Consider the following 15,283-nt stretch of genomic DNA (forward strand, 5'->3'; position numbering starts at 1 on the left):
GAATGAAATCTCTTCCCCCACATCTCTGTTGGATGGGCTTGCAGGAGACCCCTCTTGGGGACTACACTGGTCTCTGCTGGCCTCTCCATCTATCACAGAATGACAAACACGAAGGAAAGAAAAGCACTATTTTTTGCACTGGCATTAAGAAACAAAAGTGAAACTGTCTTGGGTGCAAGTAACTATAAAGATGTCAAATACTACCAACAGCACTCAATGTGTTCACCCTCTGTTTATGCAGCTGCATTTCTCCTGAGCAGAGGAGGACATGTTTGAGGTTGTCTTTGGAGAACAACACAGACAACAGAGCTGAAAAGTTCAGCGTGCTCATGCTGTTAGTATACCAGACATCCCAGCAATGGCATTAGATGCCACCTGAGAGCATTTGCTTCTGGCTCAGCTCTTTGCTCCCCATTTTACAAGCTAGCAAAAGGCAAGAAATCTCTCCTTGAGCATCAGGCTCAACTAGGGAAATCAAACTCTGCATTACAACTTACACAACCCTCGCTCACACAGTAGAGAGAACACATGGTAGATGTGCAAGGAAACAGTGCCCAATCTCCTGCTTCCAAGAAAGGACATTTCGCAGACGTCAGCTTACTGGTATGAGCCTTGTAATCTGAAAGAGCCTTGCATATCCAAGCAGCCTGTTAGCTCCCACGCAAGCTGCCACTCATGCCTTTCTCAGCACCTGCCCTTCACTGCCGGCTGAAGGTGCCCCAAGATTGATTGCTGCATAAACCTGATCTAGGGATGGAACAAAGGAGAACTCCTTCCCATTTTCCCTCCTTGCAGGAGAATCAGCAGTGGTGGTGATGTTGCCCTGGCAGGCAAGAAAAGGTACAGCAAGCTCCTGCCCACATTGCATCACCCCCCTTCCTTCTACAGAAGGGTATTCCCTACTGAGAGGGCTGAAGAACTGAGGGATGGGTCAAAACCAGCATCACTTTTCCCTTGAGGCACAGCAATTTCTGGTACAAAGGCAGAGGAGGCCATGTTCCCTCCTGAGAGACTGAATCAGCGTCCTGGTTGCAGACAGGGCCAGAGCTTATTGCTGCTGTTACTCTATACCATGCACATCATGGTAGAAATAGAATAACACTTTCCCTCCTGAACCACGCCACAGTTTCAGGAGGCACCCCACCTGAAGCATGCCATTTTACCTCTCTCTCCAGAGGGACTGTTGGCATCAACCCCTGCAGGACCCAGTCCCTTTGCTCCCCTGCCGGTTCCCCTCCTGTTTTCTCAGTACACAACTATGGAACAGGGCATTGAAAGGGACAGTGGTGAAAATGCAAATTGATTGCAGTGCTGAACCAACAGCACTGGCGAGGAGGAGGTGCTGGAAGGGAACAGTCCAGCAGTGGGAGTGACCCCAACCCCGCTGATCCCATCAAGCCGAGCAGAAAGGAGCCCTGCCAAACCCAGCTGAACTGAGCCTAAAGGAGTGTGTTTGAGCAGTAGGACAAAAAAGTAGCAGTGACCTGCAGGGCTGGCCTCTAGTGCAGCGGGGCGGTCGAAATGGTGGCACAGTTACCTGTGTGGAACTGAGCCCAGCGCAGCAGCTGAGGGACTCCACTTGGATGATCCAGCTTTCAGGGGATATGTAACTGGTTTTTGTGGTTTCTAGCTGGGAGCAGCAAACATTAGTCACAGAAGTTCTCCCACCATCATGCCTTTGTTCCCAGTGGCCACACGGGCAGCCCACAAATGGCCACCACATTGCCTGTGTCCAGGAAAACCATGCAGATGCAACTTACAAGGAGCATCTGCGACATAGGTTTTGTTCCCAATAGTGAACAACTTTTTGTGGGCAAAACACTTCCTCTTTTTGTATACTATTAACATTGCTATTGTTATTGTGTGTGTCTTATTCCACTGCTTTATACTTTCAGTAAATGTTAATTCAACCTGTAATCTTTGTTTTTGTCTCTCCCTTACTGGAAACAGTGAGGGGAAGAGGAGTGGCTTATTTGGAGTTTAGTTCCAGCTGGTGTTAAAACCGGCACAGTCAGGAATACTTTGGACTCTGTGAAGCTCACAATATCTTACACCCTATCAGGGCTCTTATACTCATTTCTCTGGAAACATGTAATGTAGTTTTGATGGTGCCCATCCTGGCTTCCCTGGAGTACCAGGCTGTAGGAACAAGGAAGGAAAGTCACCTGTCTCATGTCAAATCCCATGTGTGAGCCCCCCCTAAGTCACTGGGGGTGACCTGAGAGAACTGGGAACTACTTAGGTACAGCTTGAGATATTTACTGGACTTCTCCTGGCAGGGCAGGGATCATTCTCTGGATGGATATGAAGCTCAGAGATGCTGCTTCTGGGGCAGGAGGCACAGGGAGCATCACAGGCACCAGTAAACTGTTGGGTTCCTTCTGGTGCACTTTATGTACATCACCAGTGTCTTGCAGCCATTAAGATCTGCACTGAATACAGAAGCATCTTGCAGGAAGCAGCAGACATGATAAGCAGCCTCACTTCAGGGTGCATATACTTTCCAAACTGCCATCCTATCAATTTTTCTATCCTTGCCTGCACCAGGCACACAGAGAGGTGACCTTGATCCACAAAGCAAGGTACTAGCACTTGCTGCACTGCCCAGAACCAGGACCAGGCATCCCAGCATATATGGCAGGACAGTCAGGCTTACCCAAGTGCTGCTCTAGCCCTAGTTCTCAGTATGACCCAACTTTACTTGCTGCACAGCCTCCCCTGCTGCCAGTACCTCATCCTCCAGGGCAGGATGAGGCCCAGACAGAGCAGAAGGGAGACAGAGCAGCCCCACACAGTATCCCAGGCAGAGGGGCCAACCCAAGAGAGATTGGAGAAGGGATACTTTTGTGCAACTGAAGCTGAAATAATGGTTTCAAAACAATAAAAAAATCCCCGATTGCTGTCAGACTAGTTTGAGTGTAAAAAAAACATAAATCTCTTAGTCAAACATAAAAATAGCATCTTGTTATTGGTCTTTTATTTCAGGCTTGATGAGACCACATAACTGTGCCCAGGAGCTCTGTCCCTGCAGCCCCACCTCCTGCCCTAGCTGAAGCTGCAAGATACCAGCAACTGAGCAGGAAGGAAAGGAAGAAGCCAGACTACATGGGCTCACCTGCACCCCACAGCAGCCTGACCCCCTGAACAGGAGCTATGCCATCCCAATAAACCCCATTCCAAGTTTTTGAGAGAGTTTTCATCACTACATGAACTCCTGCCTGTCCCCTCTCTGTCTCTTGTAGCACCCAGAGCAAAGGTTATCTTTTGATATGTATTTTTATGGTGTCTCACCCTGGCCCAAGCTGGGGACATTCAGGTAGTGGTGACAGCAGACAGCTATACCCCAAGAAGAGGAGGGCACATGGCAGTGACTGGGGGCCTGGCAGTACTCCGACCCAGTGCTGCACCCTCCTGGGGCAGCACAGCACCCTCCTGGGAAGCACAGTTCCCAGCCTGCCTAACAGGGCTTGCCCGGCAGCTAAATTTACCCAATAGATACAAACAGAGAAGGCTGAAGCTCTCCCCATACCTGGCAGGATCTTTCCTCTTCTCTGCCACACTGTTCCTCTTGCCCTTCTCCATCTCCTGCAAGACAGTAATTTGGATGGGGGTGCTCCTGCCACCGCTGCCAGCGCTGCCTTGGTGCTCCCGGCCACAGCAGTCAGGCTGGGAGCTCCTCTTCATGGCCTGGAGCTGTGCCAAGGGCACAATGTCACAGCCCTGGGGCCGGTGCCACACTGTCTGCCGCGTGATGGCATTGTAGTAGTAGAAGCGGTTGTTGTTTTGGTCAAAGAGTTCCCACCACTGCTTCTGGTCTGACTGGCGCACCTTCAGGTTGGGAGGGGGCTCCCAGCTGCACTCCCCAGTGGTCAGGTTCACATACATCCGCTCCTGGGAGCGGGGCTCGATGATCTCCACCCAGTCCGAGCTGCAGGGACACAAGAGCCACATTAGTCCGGGCCAGAGGCCCAAAGCAAACAGGTTGTCTCAAGAGTCCTACAGAGCTGCTGCTGCCACTGGGTCAGGCAGCCTGCTTGCAGATCAAAGCATTGCTTGGGGCTATTCAGCAATCTAATGATCTTAGGAGAAGCCAGGGAGATGGGGCTGCTACAAAAGAGCAGTTCTTTGGCACAGGGAAGGGGAGGTCAGCCCCATCAGCCTGGCCCACTCACTTCCCACTCACCAGCCCAGGACTGACCACAGGGCTGGCGAGCACAGTCTGTTGATGCTGGGATGACTCACATCAAGGGGCTGGCCCAGCCACAGGAGTGCCAGTGCCTGGGAGATGCAGGGTGCAGGATGCAGGAGTGTAGGGGACTTGACTTTCAGGAGCAGGGAGTATCTGCAGAACAGGATCTGCTCCTTTTGAGAGCTGCACATTCCACCTGGGGAGACCAAAGCCCTGGCTCCCAACAATGTGGGCAGCCTGCTCCATGCAAGTGCCTGCCCGCAGGCTCCACATGCTGTGGGGCTGGAAGGGGCCTCTGGGTCCCATGGACCCTGCTCGAAGCCCATACTTATCTGTCCAAAAGATATATGTGGGGAATAACTGGTGGATGAGATCATCTCCATTGCAGGCTCTTCCCCCTACCCCTTGGCTGATGGGATAGAGCCTTCAGCAGGGTACAAGGTGACCCAATGGACAGGCCCTGCTGCTGATGCATAACCCTTTGCAGCCCTAAAGAGCCCCTTGAGCTCCAGGGTCCTTCCTCAGCACCCGTACTGGCCCAGTCAGTGAGAGCAAAGCAGGTAGTGCGGAAGGACTGCTTTTCAGGCAGATAAGCACAGTGGTTTTCACGCAGAGGTGTTGGGCTGCACAGCCGTCATACATGGCATATCAACCATACCACTGACACACCAAGCCTAAAGAGCTGGCCTGAGGAGCTCAGCAAAGATAATGCGTCCCCAATGCAGTAGCCCTAACCATTTTGGATAGCCCAGGTAAAAGGAGGAAGGGAGTGGAAACCCAGCAAGGTTTCCCTCCACAAAGGAGAGATGCCACCTAAAGTGACCCTGAACCAAGCTGTGTGCTCAGCATGCTGAAAAACCACGAGTCCCTCCTGCTCCCACACTCCAAAGCCTGGCCTCCATCCCAATGTTGGTGGAGGCTGCAGGAAGGAGGGCCTAGTTAACTGAAGCTACTTTTGCTATTAATAAAAGCCATATGAAGAGGACAGATCCAAGGTCCCTCTTGCAACCTGTTTCTGCCCAGGGGTCACTCTGACACAACCACCAGCTGCTCTCCAGCGAGTGTATGACAGCAGAAGCCAATCCCACAGCATAAGCAGGAGAAGGGAGATCCCACTGCATCCTTCTCACACCCCCAGCTGCCAGCCTGCAGATCCTCAGAAGGGTCAGGAGTGATGGTGGCAGCACTGCAGTGCCTGAAATGGCAACCCAGGCTCCTGTGCCCAGCCCTGGCTTTCCGAGGAAGCTCAGCATGTCTTCTATCAGGCAAGTCTAGGTGAGGGTTTCGGTGCCCATTGCACCTCCCTGCTAGGAAAACTGTGGGTTTGATTGACAGCAATCAATGTTGAGCAGTCTGGCATTGCACCCCAGCCCTCAAAATTGAGGAAAAGCAAAGAGTACATTCCTGGAGCAGGGCCAGCCCCAAGCTGCCACACAAGCCTCAAACATAACATCAGGAATTCTGGAAAGATGTGATAAACCCAGGATTGCAGAGATAAGGCTGTAACTTGAACACACAAAACCCCAAATTAATTAATATTCCACTTTACAAGGTTAAAGAAGTTTCCTGGAGATGGCTTAAATAATGCTTTTCTCTGTCCTTTCAGCTCCAAGTGCTGAGGGATGCAGCAGACAGAGTGTGTGCCCATGCCCACTAGCACTGCAGCGTCTGCTCCCACCAGCAGGATCACGGCAATGGTTTCACTTTATCTCAGCTCCTGCAACTCAGTGTCCCCAAAACAGGACTTGCCTGCAGGCCCCATTTGCAGTGCCAGACCAAACCCCTCCAGTGCCCGAGCACAGGACAGGCAGCCTGCTGGGATCATAATGGCTCCAGGGAACTACCGCAGTCACCAGAGCCTGCAAGGCGGACGGATTTCAACAAAACCCCCACTTGCTTCCAAAAGCAGCCCATGTTCCCAAGGTACATCCTCCTGTACTGTCAGAAAGTCCAGGAGCTTCCTGTGTGTCCTGAGCAATACTTTCCAGACCACACAGCTGGGAAACGGGACACAGCTCCAGCTGCTCACTCCAGCAGGCCCCCAGCTATGATGGCTTGTGCCTTGAGCATGCTGATGTTTTGAAGGAATGGCAAGGCCATTGCAGGGGTCAGCCCCCAAGCAGCAGTACACTGTGAACAAGATGGTGCACCGGGCATGGAAAAAGCAGAAGAAAGTGTAGGGCTTTTGTGAATAATCACATCTCATGTAGGCAGACGGATTTGGTCCCATCTGAAGGCTTTGCCTCACAGATGGGCAGCTGTATTTTTAAAGAAGTGTTATAATAGATAGTACAGCAAAGAGCTAAGCTGCTGCACTCTGTCCTGCAGCCTCAAGGACACAGGGAATTGACATGTACCAACTTTGCTCCTTCAAAACCAGCTCAAGTTCCTCCTGGCTGCCACTCCTGCTTGGCAAAGCATCGGAATAAAAAAAAAGATAGCAGCAATTTTTAAGAAACAGCGTTTCATCCTGAAAGGGCACCTGCAAGCATCTCCTGAATACATCTTTTTCACAAAGACTGTAAATGCCTAGTAGGAGGTCTACGAAGGAATAATTTTTTTTTTTCAACTACAGAGAATTGAGCAGGACCAGAAATGGAAAGGAGCAGGTACAGGTAAAGAGTCAGTTGCAGGAAGCGCTGAGGAACCCCAAGAAGTCAAATGGCCACTCCCTCCCAGGAGAGCTGGTTTTCCTGCCACCATCACCCAAGTGACAACACAGCCCAGGCAGCCAAGCACAGTCTGGGACACCACAAATTCCTCCCAAGACTGTAAAAAGGTAAGAATAGTAGCGATGCTTTCTTAGCTGGAGCTGTCATCAGAAGATCAGTTTGATGTGATCTGCAGCCCCACGAGTGGAAGCTGCTCAGCACCAGCTTGAGGAGGCAAGCATCCACCAAGGGGAAGAGAGCACCAAGGATAGCATGGGAATCAACTGCCTCAGGGAGCTTCACACCAGGCTGCCCACAAACCCTTCTGCATGGCTACAAGGACACCTCTTATGACTTGGTCTCCCATTTTACTTCCATGCTCTGTAATTTTTGGATTTCTGTCCTTCAAGTCAAGATCCCACCTCCTTCCCCCACTTCCCTTCTTTGGGATGATCCCTGCAGAGAGTTGGGGCAGTACTAAGTCCTTCCTCTCCAAACATGGCTCCATACCAAGTGGGATTTTTCAAGACTAATGCCCTCAATCGAGCATTAGTCAAATGCATACTCAAAGCCAGTCCCAAGACAAAGACGCCAGTTGTTGCCACCATCAGAGATAATCTAGCTGAGGATGTGCCAACGCCAAAACTAAGTGCCTTGTTAACAGGCCCTCCTTGAGGAGGAGGAATGCAGTTTGGCCATCACACACATAAGTATAATTCCCAGAGACTGGCCATGGTGTAAAACCAGCCGAAGGCAGGGAAGTGAGTGCAGGGCTACTTGCTGTAGCAATCACCTGGGGTGATGGGGAGGGATGGGCATCTGAAATTATCTGCCCCACAGAGACGAGTTCAAATCCTCTTTCATTTGGTGTTAACGGTGCATAGGATAAAGGACCCGTGAAAAGGAGCAGAAGCAGTCATACAGAGAATGATGCCATGTTCACCATCTTGAGTCCTATAAATGGAGGCCCCTGAAGCAGACCATGGCAAACCCATTCAGGAATGGGGAGTGGGTACCAGCCCAGAGGCTCCACTGCTGCCGACTTTGCTGCTCCTCTGTGGGTCTAGGCTCCTGGCTGACTGAAGAACAACATGGCTGGTGTTCAAGAACTCAAACATCACCACAGGAAAAAATCACTTAGTACAGACGCTGGGAAACAAGTGCAACCTCCAGATGGCTTTGATTCACTCAGATTTGCATATCAAAGCCGGGACAAGGCTGTAAAACTCATCTCTATCCTCGAGCTGCAGAGAGCCTCCAGAATGTTTCTAGCATCAGCTCCTTATGGTAATCCTCCTTCAGCTGAGTGAGACAATTCAGGCTTTATTCACTGCCTTCTCTCAGCTGAATCCAGAAAAGTTGTAATTTACATCTCAGGACAAAAAAAGTACCCAAAACAAACATCTCCCGCCTACACACACGTGCACACACACACACACATATATATATATACAGACAAACACACACTCTAGAACTTCTTTTGAATATCCATGCCTCCTTCTAACAAAAATTATAGAGGAACAAAAATAAATATCATGTCAGGCTGCTCATAAAACTCTCTTGCTCCTGAAAATAAGCACTATGCAAACAAACCAACTTCTGCTTTGCCAAAGACAGACCACACTGCAAAAATCCAGAACAAATGCTGATTGCTCAAAGCCTGAGCACATATGCTTAGCTCTAGCAAGAGCAGAACAGGGGCAGGCCTCTGAAAGCAGAGCCCAGCCTGGCAACACATTGCATAGAAAAGAGAGAATAACACCATAGTTTGGGTGGGTTAGGGGAACAAGAGAGCCTGGAAAAGGTCTTATCACAAAAATCATCTCACTACTTTGGTGTTTTTAATTAAAAAGAAAACAAAACATAAAACAACGAAAAAAGCCCCAAAGCCCCAAGCCTTCTGCTAGGCGGTATTTTGAAAGATGAAGATGTCAGATGAGAAACTTGGTGGCTTTCTGGTTGCTTGGACTGTGTCAATTCTTGCCTCTTTTCTGGTTTTCCCGAACTTTCCCCCAGCACAGGTACCAGCACTGCTGGCTCCATCTTGCTGCTGTTAGCCTCTTGATTCATTCCAAATCCAGAGCAGAACAGACAGCAAAGGGATAGCCCAGCCCATGGGAGAAGGTTGGGGCAACACCAAAATTACCAGCAAATTCCCCAAAGATCCTGTCTCAGAGAGAAAGAAGTAAGTAAAAAGGACTTTTAGGACACAAGTAAGATGTCTTGGGGGTCTCTGCAAAAGGAGAGAGGGGGGGCATAAGGAAGGGCAGACAACATGAGAAGCCATGCCCCAGTGATAATCAGCTTAAAATAAAGTCCAGAACAGTCTCCAAGACATAAGGCCCAACAGCCCAAGACCAGTACTTGAGACTTGGGTGGGATGGACGCACAGGCATCTTAGAGCTCTGTACGTCAGCAGAGAAGAGAGAGGGAAGCACAGACACTCCCACACCAAACTTCATGTTTCTCCATCATCCACTCCGTGCTAAATGTTGTCCACTAGGTTTGGACTGATTTGGGTCCTGAAATCCCTCCCTGGAGCCACAGAGAGAGCACCCCAAAGGGAGGGAAAGACAGAAGGGCTTGAACTGCTGCTCATCCCCACCCCATCCTTTAGCCCCCCCATCACAGGATGGGCAATTCTGCAACAGAGGGCAGACAAAGGGACAGAAAACATCCCTGTTTTCATGGCTTTGAGACAAAACACAAAGCACTTGCTGGATGGACACACTGAGCAGAAGGAGGTCATGTACTGGAGACATAGGCACCAGGGGACTGCCTGGTGACCAGCAGACCAACACTAAAGGAAACTGCACCTGAGGGCAGGAGGAGCAGTAAAATTCACTCCTGTTAAAAAAATCTTGGCGATGCAGCCCAAGTACAGGTCTTCACCGGAGAGCTACCAGCTGCTTCCCTGGAGGCCAAAGGCCTCTCACTTTTCTCTGTCCCCAAATTATCATTGAGGGTGAGCGCCTTGGCCTGTGTTATGGCTAGAGACCAGCTGTGGCCACTGCAGCCTTAGCAGAAGGAAAAAGACATGTCAAAAAACATTCAGCATCAAGAAGTTTCTAGGTGCTTTCCTCTACTCTTTGCAATGATCCACAGGCTGGCCAGGGACACATATCTGGCGGGCAGACTCCCCTGTCTGTCTGTCACATCCACCCCCTGGGTTTCACATGCTGAGGAGCAAAATCATTTGTGGAGCTTGAGCCTCAGGCCACAGCAGAGAAGTGAGCTAGCTTCCTCGGGCTATGGGACCTGCCTTGACACCCAGCTCTCAAGCTGCTGTGATAGCATACCTTGGGTCTCTTCTGCCATTATGGCAGGGGTTTTCATTCTGCAGGTCAGAGCACAAGCCCAGAACTCCAGTACTTAAACAGCCTCCCCAAAGCTCTGGTTTCCTCCAGATGAAGTAGCACCTCCTAAGCTCAATGAAAGCTTCAGCAGAGTTATTTTTCCTTTTAAGGGGCTGAGCATTTAAGAACAAGTTGCAGAAGAAAAAAAAAATCTGGCAGTCTTCATCCCCACTCCTTCCAAAATGTACTGCGTCCACAGCTGCACCCAAACCACAGCTGCTGGAAGGCAGACAGCTGTGGGGGGAAGCTTGGTGCCAGCAGGACAGTCCCTACCCAAGGGACACAAGGCCCCCTGGCAGGGAGCTGAGACATGGCACAGCTTGGTGCTGGCCTCCAACCTGCACAGCCTTAGGCTGCATCAATCCCAGGACACACGGTCAGGGCTGTCGTTGGACTGGGTCCAATACTAGCACCACAGCACCTGACAGCGACTGCATCTCACCTCAACATGCTCATAACTAGACTTTGTCCCCAACAGACAGGATTTAAATTGGAAAACTTCAATTTTATCAATATCCTAGAGAGGAAATATTTCACAGTTGCTTAGGTAAAGGCATTACAGGACAACCTGCCAGTCCAGCAACAAATGATGACTATGGCTGGGATGCATACTGCTTCCCTTCCACCCCTGGTGCTCCGCCATGGCAGCATGTTGGGCTCAGCCCCAAGGAATCAGCCTCTTGCCTTCCCATTGCTCCCATGGTGATGCCCCTAGTTTCAGGAAGGATTGGTGCAGGCACACTGCAAGCATGCCTCGATGAGCATCACCATGGTCATCCCACCTGTACAGGATCCCACCACAGGGGGCAGCAAGACTCATGCAAGGTCATCACCAGATGCACCAGGCACATTCTTCCAAAAGTGTAAATCTATGCAGGCAGGTACCCAAAGTAATAGATCTACTTTCTCCACATCTTCTTGGAACACACCAATCTAAGACACATGATACCAGCTGAAGCAGACCTGAGCTTCACCCTCTTCTGAGAGCGTAGGCAGGCACCAAGTCATACAGGATCTGCCCACAATGGTACTCAAAGCAGCTAACAGCCTCCCAGCATGAATGAAACTCTAAAATCAGGTCTGGGCTATTTGTGTTTTTTAAGGAGGATGTATACCAACAAAAGGAAAGGGGTTCCATGTCCATTCTGAGTCTCCCGCCTTCTCAATGGGCCCCAGCACCTCTTAGCACTGCCTGATTGAAACCCTGGTCAGTGACTAGAAAGCTGAACACGGCTCCACAGATCTGTAAGACCCCAAAACTTCTTGGCAGCTGTTGAACAGAAGTAAACTGGACCTGAAGCAGGATAACATTTCCCAGTGCAGACAAAACTGCACCCTGGGTGAAGAGCATCATGCTCTTGTTAAACTGCAGGAATGAAGTGAAGAACGAGGCAGGAGAGCCCAGAGCCCTGGAGAAGCAGCATGCAGCAAGGGCTCTCCCTGGGCCAAAGCAAGCAATGTCACATCAATGAAACCCCTACTATTTCAAGGACACAGCAGTAATTGCTGCCCTGTCATCCTATAATTACTGACAAAGGTCTTGATTTATCTATCTTGCTGTCCAGCTGCTTCAGGACAGAGATTTCCTCTTCACCGCCTCCTATGTCACCACCACTGATTTCAGGGATTCCTCCCAGCATTGCCATGAAGCCTGTGCAGCCAGGGGCCCAGTGCAGCAGCTGCTGCCTCAGACAGATGATGCCAAAGAAAGCAGTCTGGGAATAGGAGGCTCTCCAATCAGAAGTTGTTTTAGAAAAGCCAAATTACCACATAAACCCAGCAATTGCTCCAGTACCTTGAGAGCAACCCACAACCTGCACACCGTGGAAGGAGCAGGACTCAGCAGTGACTGATCCTCGTCATTTCTGTACACAGATCATCCTGGGCTCAGTGACATGACGCCAGGCACTGCACAGACATAAAAACACTGCAGTGCAGCATAGTTTCCCCATACTATGGGGGAAAAGAGGGCAGAAGAACAACCGTTCTTGTGCCATCTTCACTGAAGGGAAGAGAGAGTCCATAGCAGCCAGAACAGAACAAAGTAAATAGCCAGCTCCCAAGGCTCATTTGCATCATGCACAGGGATATAGCTTTTTGCTGCAGAAGGGAACACTGAGTAAGGACAATAAAACATTTACCCAGATTTCTGAACAGTGTTAGAGGATGAAGAGGGGGAAGACAGGAACAGAAAAGATACTTCCAGAACCAGTAAAGGGAAACCCATCAGCCAGGTCCTCAGGACAAAACGGCCACCAGAGTGAGAGCATGTGGGGTTGGGGACTTAAGGACTCCTCAAGACACCCACCTCTGATCTAAAATAATTCCACCAGACCATCAAAAAAACATGATAACCGTAGATTTTTCTAAAGGCAGAACATGAACTGGCAGTGGTCAAGAACAGCAGACTGAGACTAATTACTGGGTGGAGAACCTGCACCGCCAGGCCATGCACAACTGGACAGCGTCACCCCAGGTGCCAACAGAGGATGCCCTACAAACAGCCAGATCACAGAGCATAATGCTTTCAAGCACCACTCAGCAAAACAACATATCTGAGGCAGCTAAGTTCCTAGAAGTGGGACATTAGCAAAATAATGGCCCTCTGTCTCTGTTCATTTAAAAGGCTACCAGTCATTCATAAGCAGAAAAACAGGGTCCCTTGAAAACTCATGCACAACATAGCCACAGACAGCAAGGGACCAAGTCATTCCTCAGATAGCAGAGTCCACAAAACACTGTGGGCTAAAAGTACAAAACAAATATAAGTGCTTCATCATAACTTCTTTAGGGCTATTCGTTCTTCAGCAAATCTCTCCAGCTGCAGCTGTCTCTGCCAATTCTGTTGAAAAAAATAATGAGAGAACAGATGCAGTGAAGCTCTTGAAAGTATTAGCTGTCCAAGCTAGTTATGTGTGACTCAAGTTAACCACTACAGCACCAAGCTAGCAGAGGAATTTGGTCGCAAGTCAAAGGAAAGAATGGGAGCTGGCAGCCAGTCAAAGGAATAACCGCCCGCAAACAAACAACTCTCTCCCATCCTGTGAGATGCCATCAGGAAGCTCATCCCAACATGACTCTGTGCAGAGGAGCCACTTCAGTGTCATCATTTTCTCCAGCCCAAAGCACACCAATTTCCTCTGGCAAAGAAGGAGAGATAGAAAGTAAATAGCTGAAAACCTCAGGCACAAAGTTTGTAAGTTCTTTATAAAACAATAAGCAAGAAAAATAAATATATCATGGAAAAGAGGTCCTTCCATTTGTTTTGCCTACAGGAACTGCTGAACGACACGCATATCAAACACAACAGAGTCAGGATGTTGCAAAGTCAATGCGCTGGACCCACAGCATCAGTCCCTCCTGCAATCCCAGAGCCTCCCCCCCTGTATGCCTGTCCCACAGAGAAGCACACGGATCCCTGCTTTATGCACAGCTCCAGCTCTGGAAAGCTCACCTATCCCTACGTGAATTCTTAGTTTGGGATGAAAAACACAGCCCATGTTTGACTATTTTATCTTGTTTTTTATTCTGATGTAACAAACCATTAAAAAAGCCTCCTCTAAAAGGAAGGGCATGCTTAACTGTTGCCCCAAACTGACACTCTTTTCCTGACTGTCTCTACAACATTACAGTGTGAGTAGGAGTCACATAGTCACATCCCATGAGCTGTGTTCCATCCTCTGCTTTGTCTGTTACACACTTGCATCTGCAAGATCAGCAGTAACACCTTGAACTCCAAAGAAACCAAAATACTAGTTTTCTATAGTTCCAGTGCTTTGTCATTAACAAGCTCTGGCTTGATTTAATGAGAAACAAAGACTGAGGTGTTTGACCTTGCCTTAAAATACAGTCACAGCTCTTTAAAAACTGAACATCTCTTCAATCTCACAGATGTAAGACTTCACAAAATAAAGCGCAATAAGGTGAAGCCCCAAATTTGCCTTTGCTCTCACCATGTCACAGAAACAAAGGTGGGATTAACCAGGGGAGACCTCATTGCAGTCTTCAACAGTCTTATGAGAGAAAGTGGAGGGTCAGGTACTAATCTATTCCCTCTTGTGACCAGTGACAGGACTTGAGGAAACAGCATGAAGTAGGAGGAGGTTTAGGCTGGATATCAGGAAAGAGTTTTTCACCCAATAGGTGGCTGAGCACTTGAACAGGCTCCCCAGGGTACCAGTCACAGCACCAAGCCTGTCTGAGCTCAAGAAGCATTTGGACAACACTCTCAGGCACAGGGTGGGATAACTGGGGTGTCCCCTATGCAGGGCCAGGAGGTTGTAGACTCCGTGATCCCAATGGGTCCCATCCAACTCAGCATATTCTATGATTCCCGGGAGGCAGCTTGTGGTAAATAACTGCATCAGTCACTGAAGGCTCTCAAAAAGGGTCTCAGCTGTTTCTTGGAGATGCTCAGGAAAAACCAGCTGGGCTGCATTAGAAGGCAGTCCTGCAGGGTATATCATGCCTCCCCAGGAAGACTCAGCCCTTGGCAGCACCTCTGGAGGACTACCTTGAACAGACCCTCCCAAGAAATGAGGAGAGCAGCAATAAAAGAATGATGCAATCAGTCACTGTGGACATCACAATTACTCCTTGCTTTGGACAAACCTTTTGCAGGGCATATGGTCATTTCTTCAGCTTCTCCAAGGAGGTCGGTAGGATAAAGAATTCCCTGTTTTCACTACATTTCTTTCTCTCAGTTAATGACAGTAGGCTATCAATCCAGCAGGTCAGGGAGATCAGATAAAGTGACATTTGAAGCTGCAAGTTTCAAGACTGCCAAAAAAACTTTCAAGTTGGTAAGGAAAGGGAGGGAGGGTTTTACAGTTAATATCTACACTTCAGCAGAAGAAAAGTGAACTCCCCAAATGAGAGGAGACTGGTCTGGCAAAACAACTCCTTCCTCTGGAGGGATGAAACTGGAGAACTGTGACTTGTGTACACCCAGAACCAGAGCTGGGGACCGACTCATGACCCTGGTTCGAATCCACTGCAGCTCTTCACAGATCCTCAGGTTCAAGTGGAACCACCCTCTTAAGCAAAACCCCAGGTTTCACCTTTTCCACAGCTCTTTAGAAGTTTCC

At 49.3% G+C, this 15,283-nt stretch overlaps 1 protein-coding gene across 1 annotated transcript in view; it reads right to left on the minus strand.

Annotated features, from left to right (window-relative positions):
* The window catches only part of LOC311160830 (rho GTPase-activating protein 39-like), a 55,203-nt gene that overhangs the window by 24,975 nt on the left and 14,945 nt on the right, over positions 1-15,283 (minus strand). The window contains exon 2 of the mRNA XM_084217928.1: positions 3,530-3,928. Coding sequence (XP_084074054.1) covers positions 3,530-3,928 — 399 coding nt within the window. The remainder of the gene's footprint in view (positions 1-3,529; positions 3,929-15,283) is intronic.

Source organism: Fringilla coelebs, assembly GCF_963513975.1.
Source record: "Fringilla coelebs genome assembly, chromosome: 18".
Taxonomy (NCBI): Eukaryota; Metazoa; Chordata; class Aves; order Passeriformes; family Fringillidae; genus Fringilla; species Fringilla coelebs.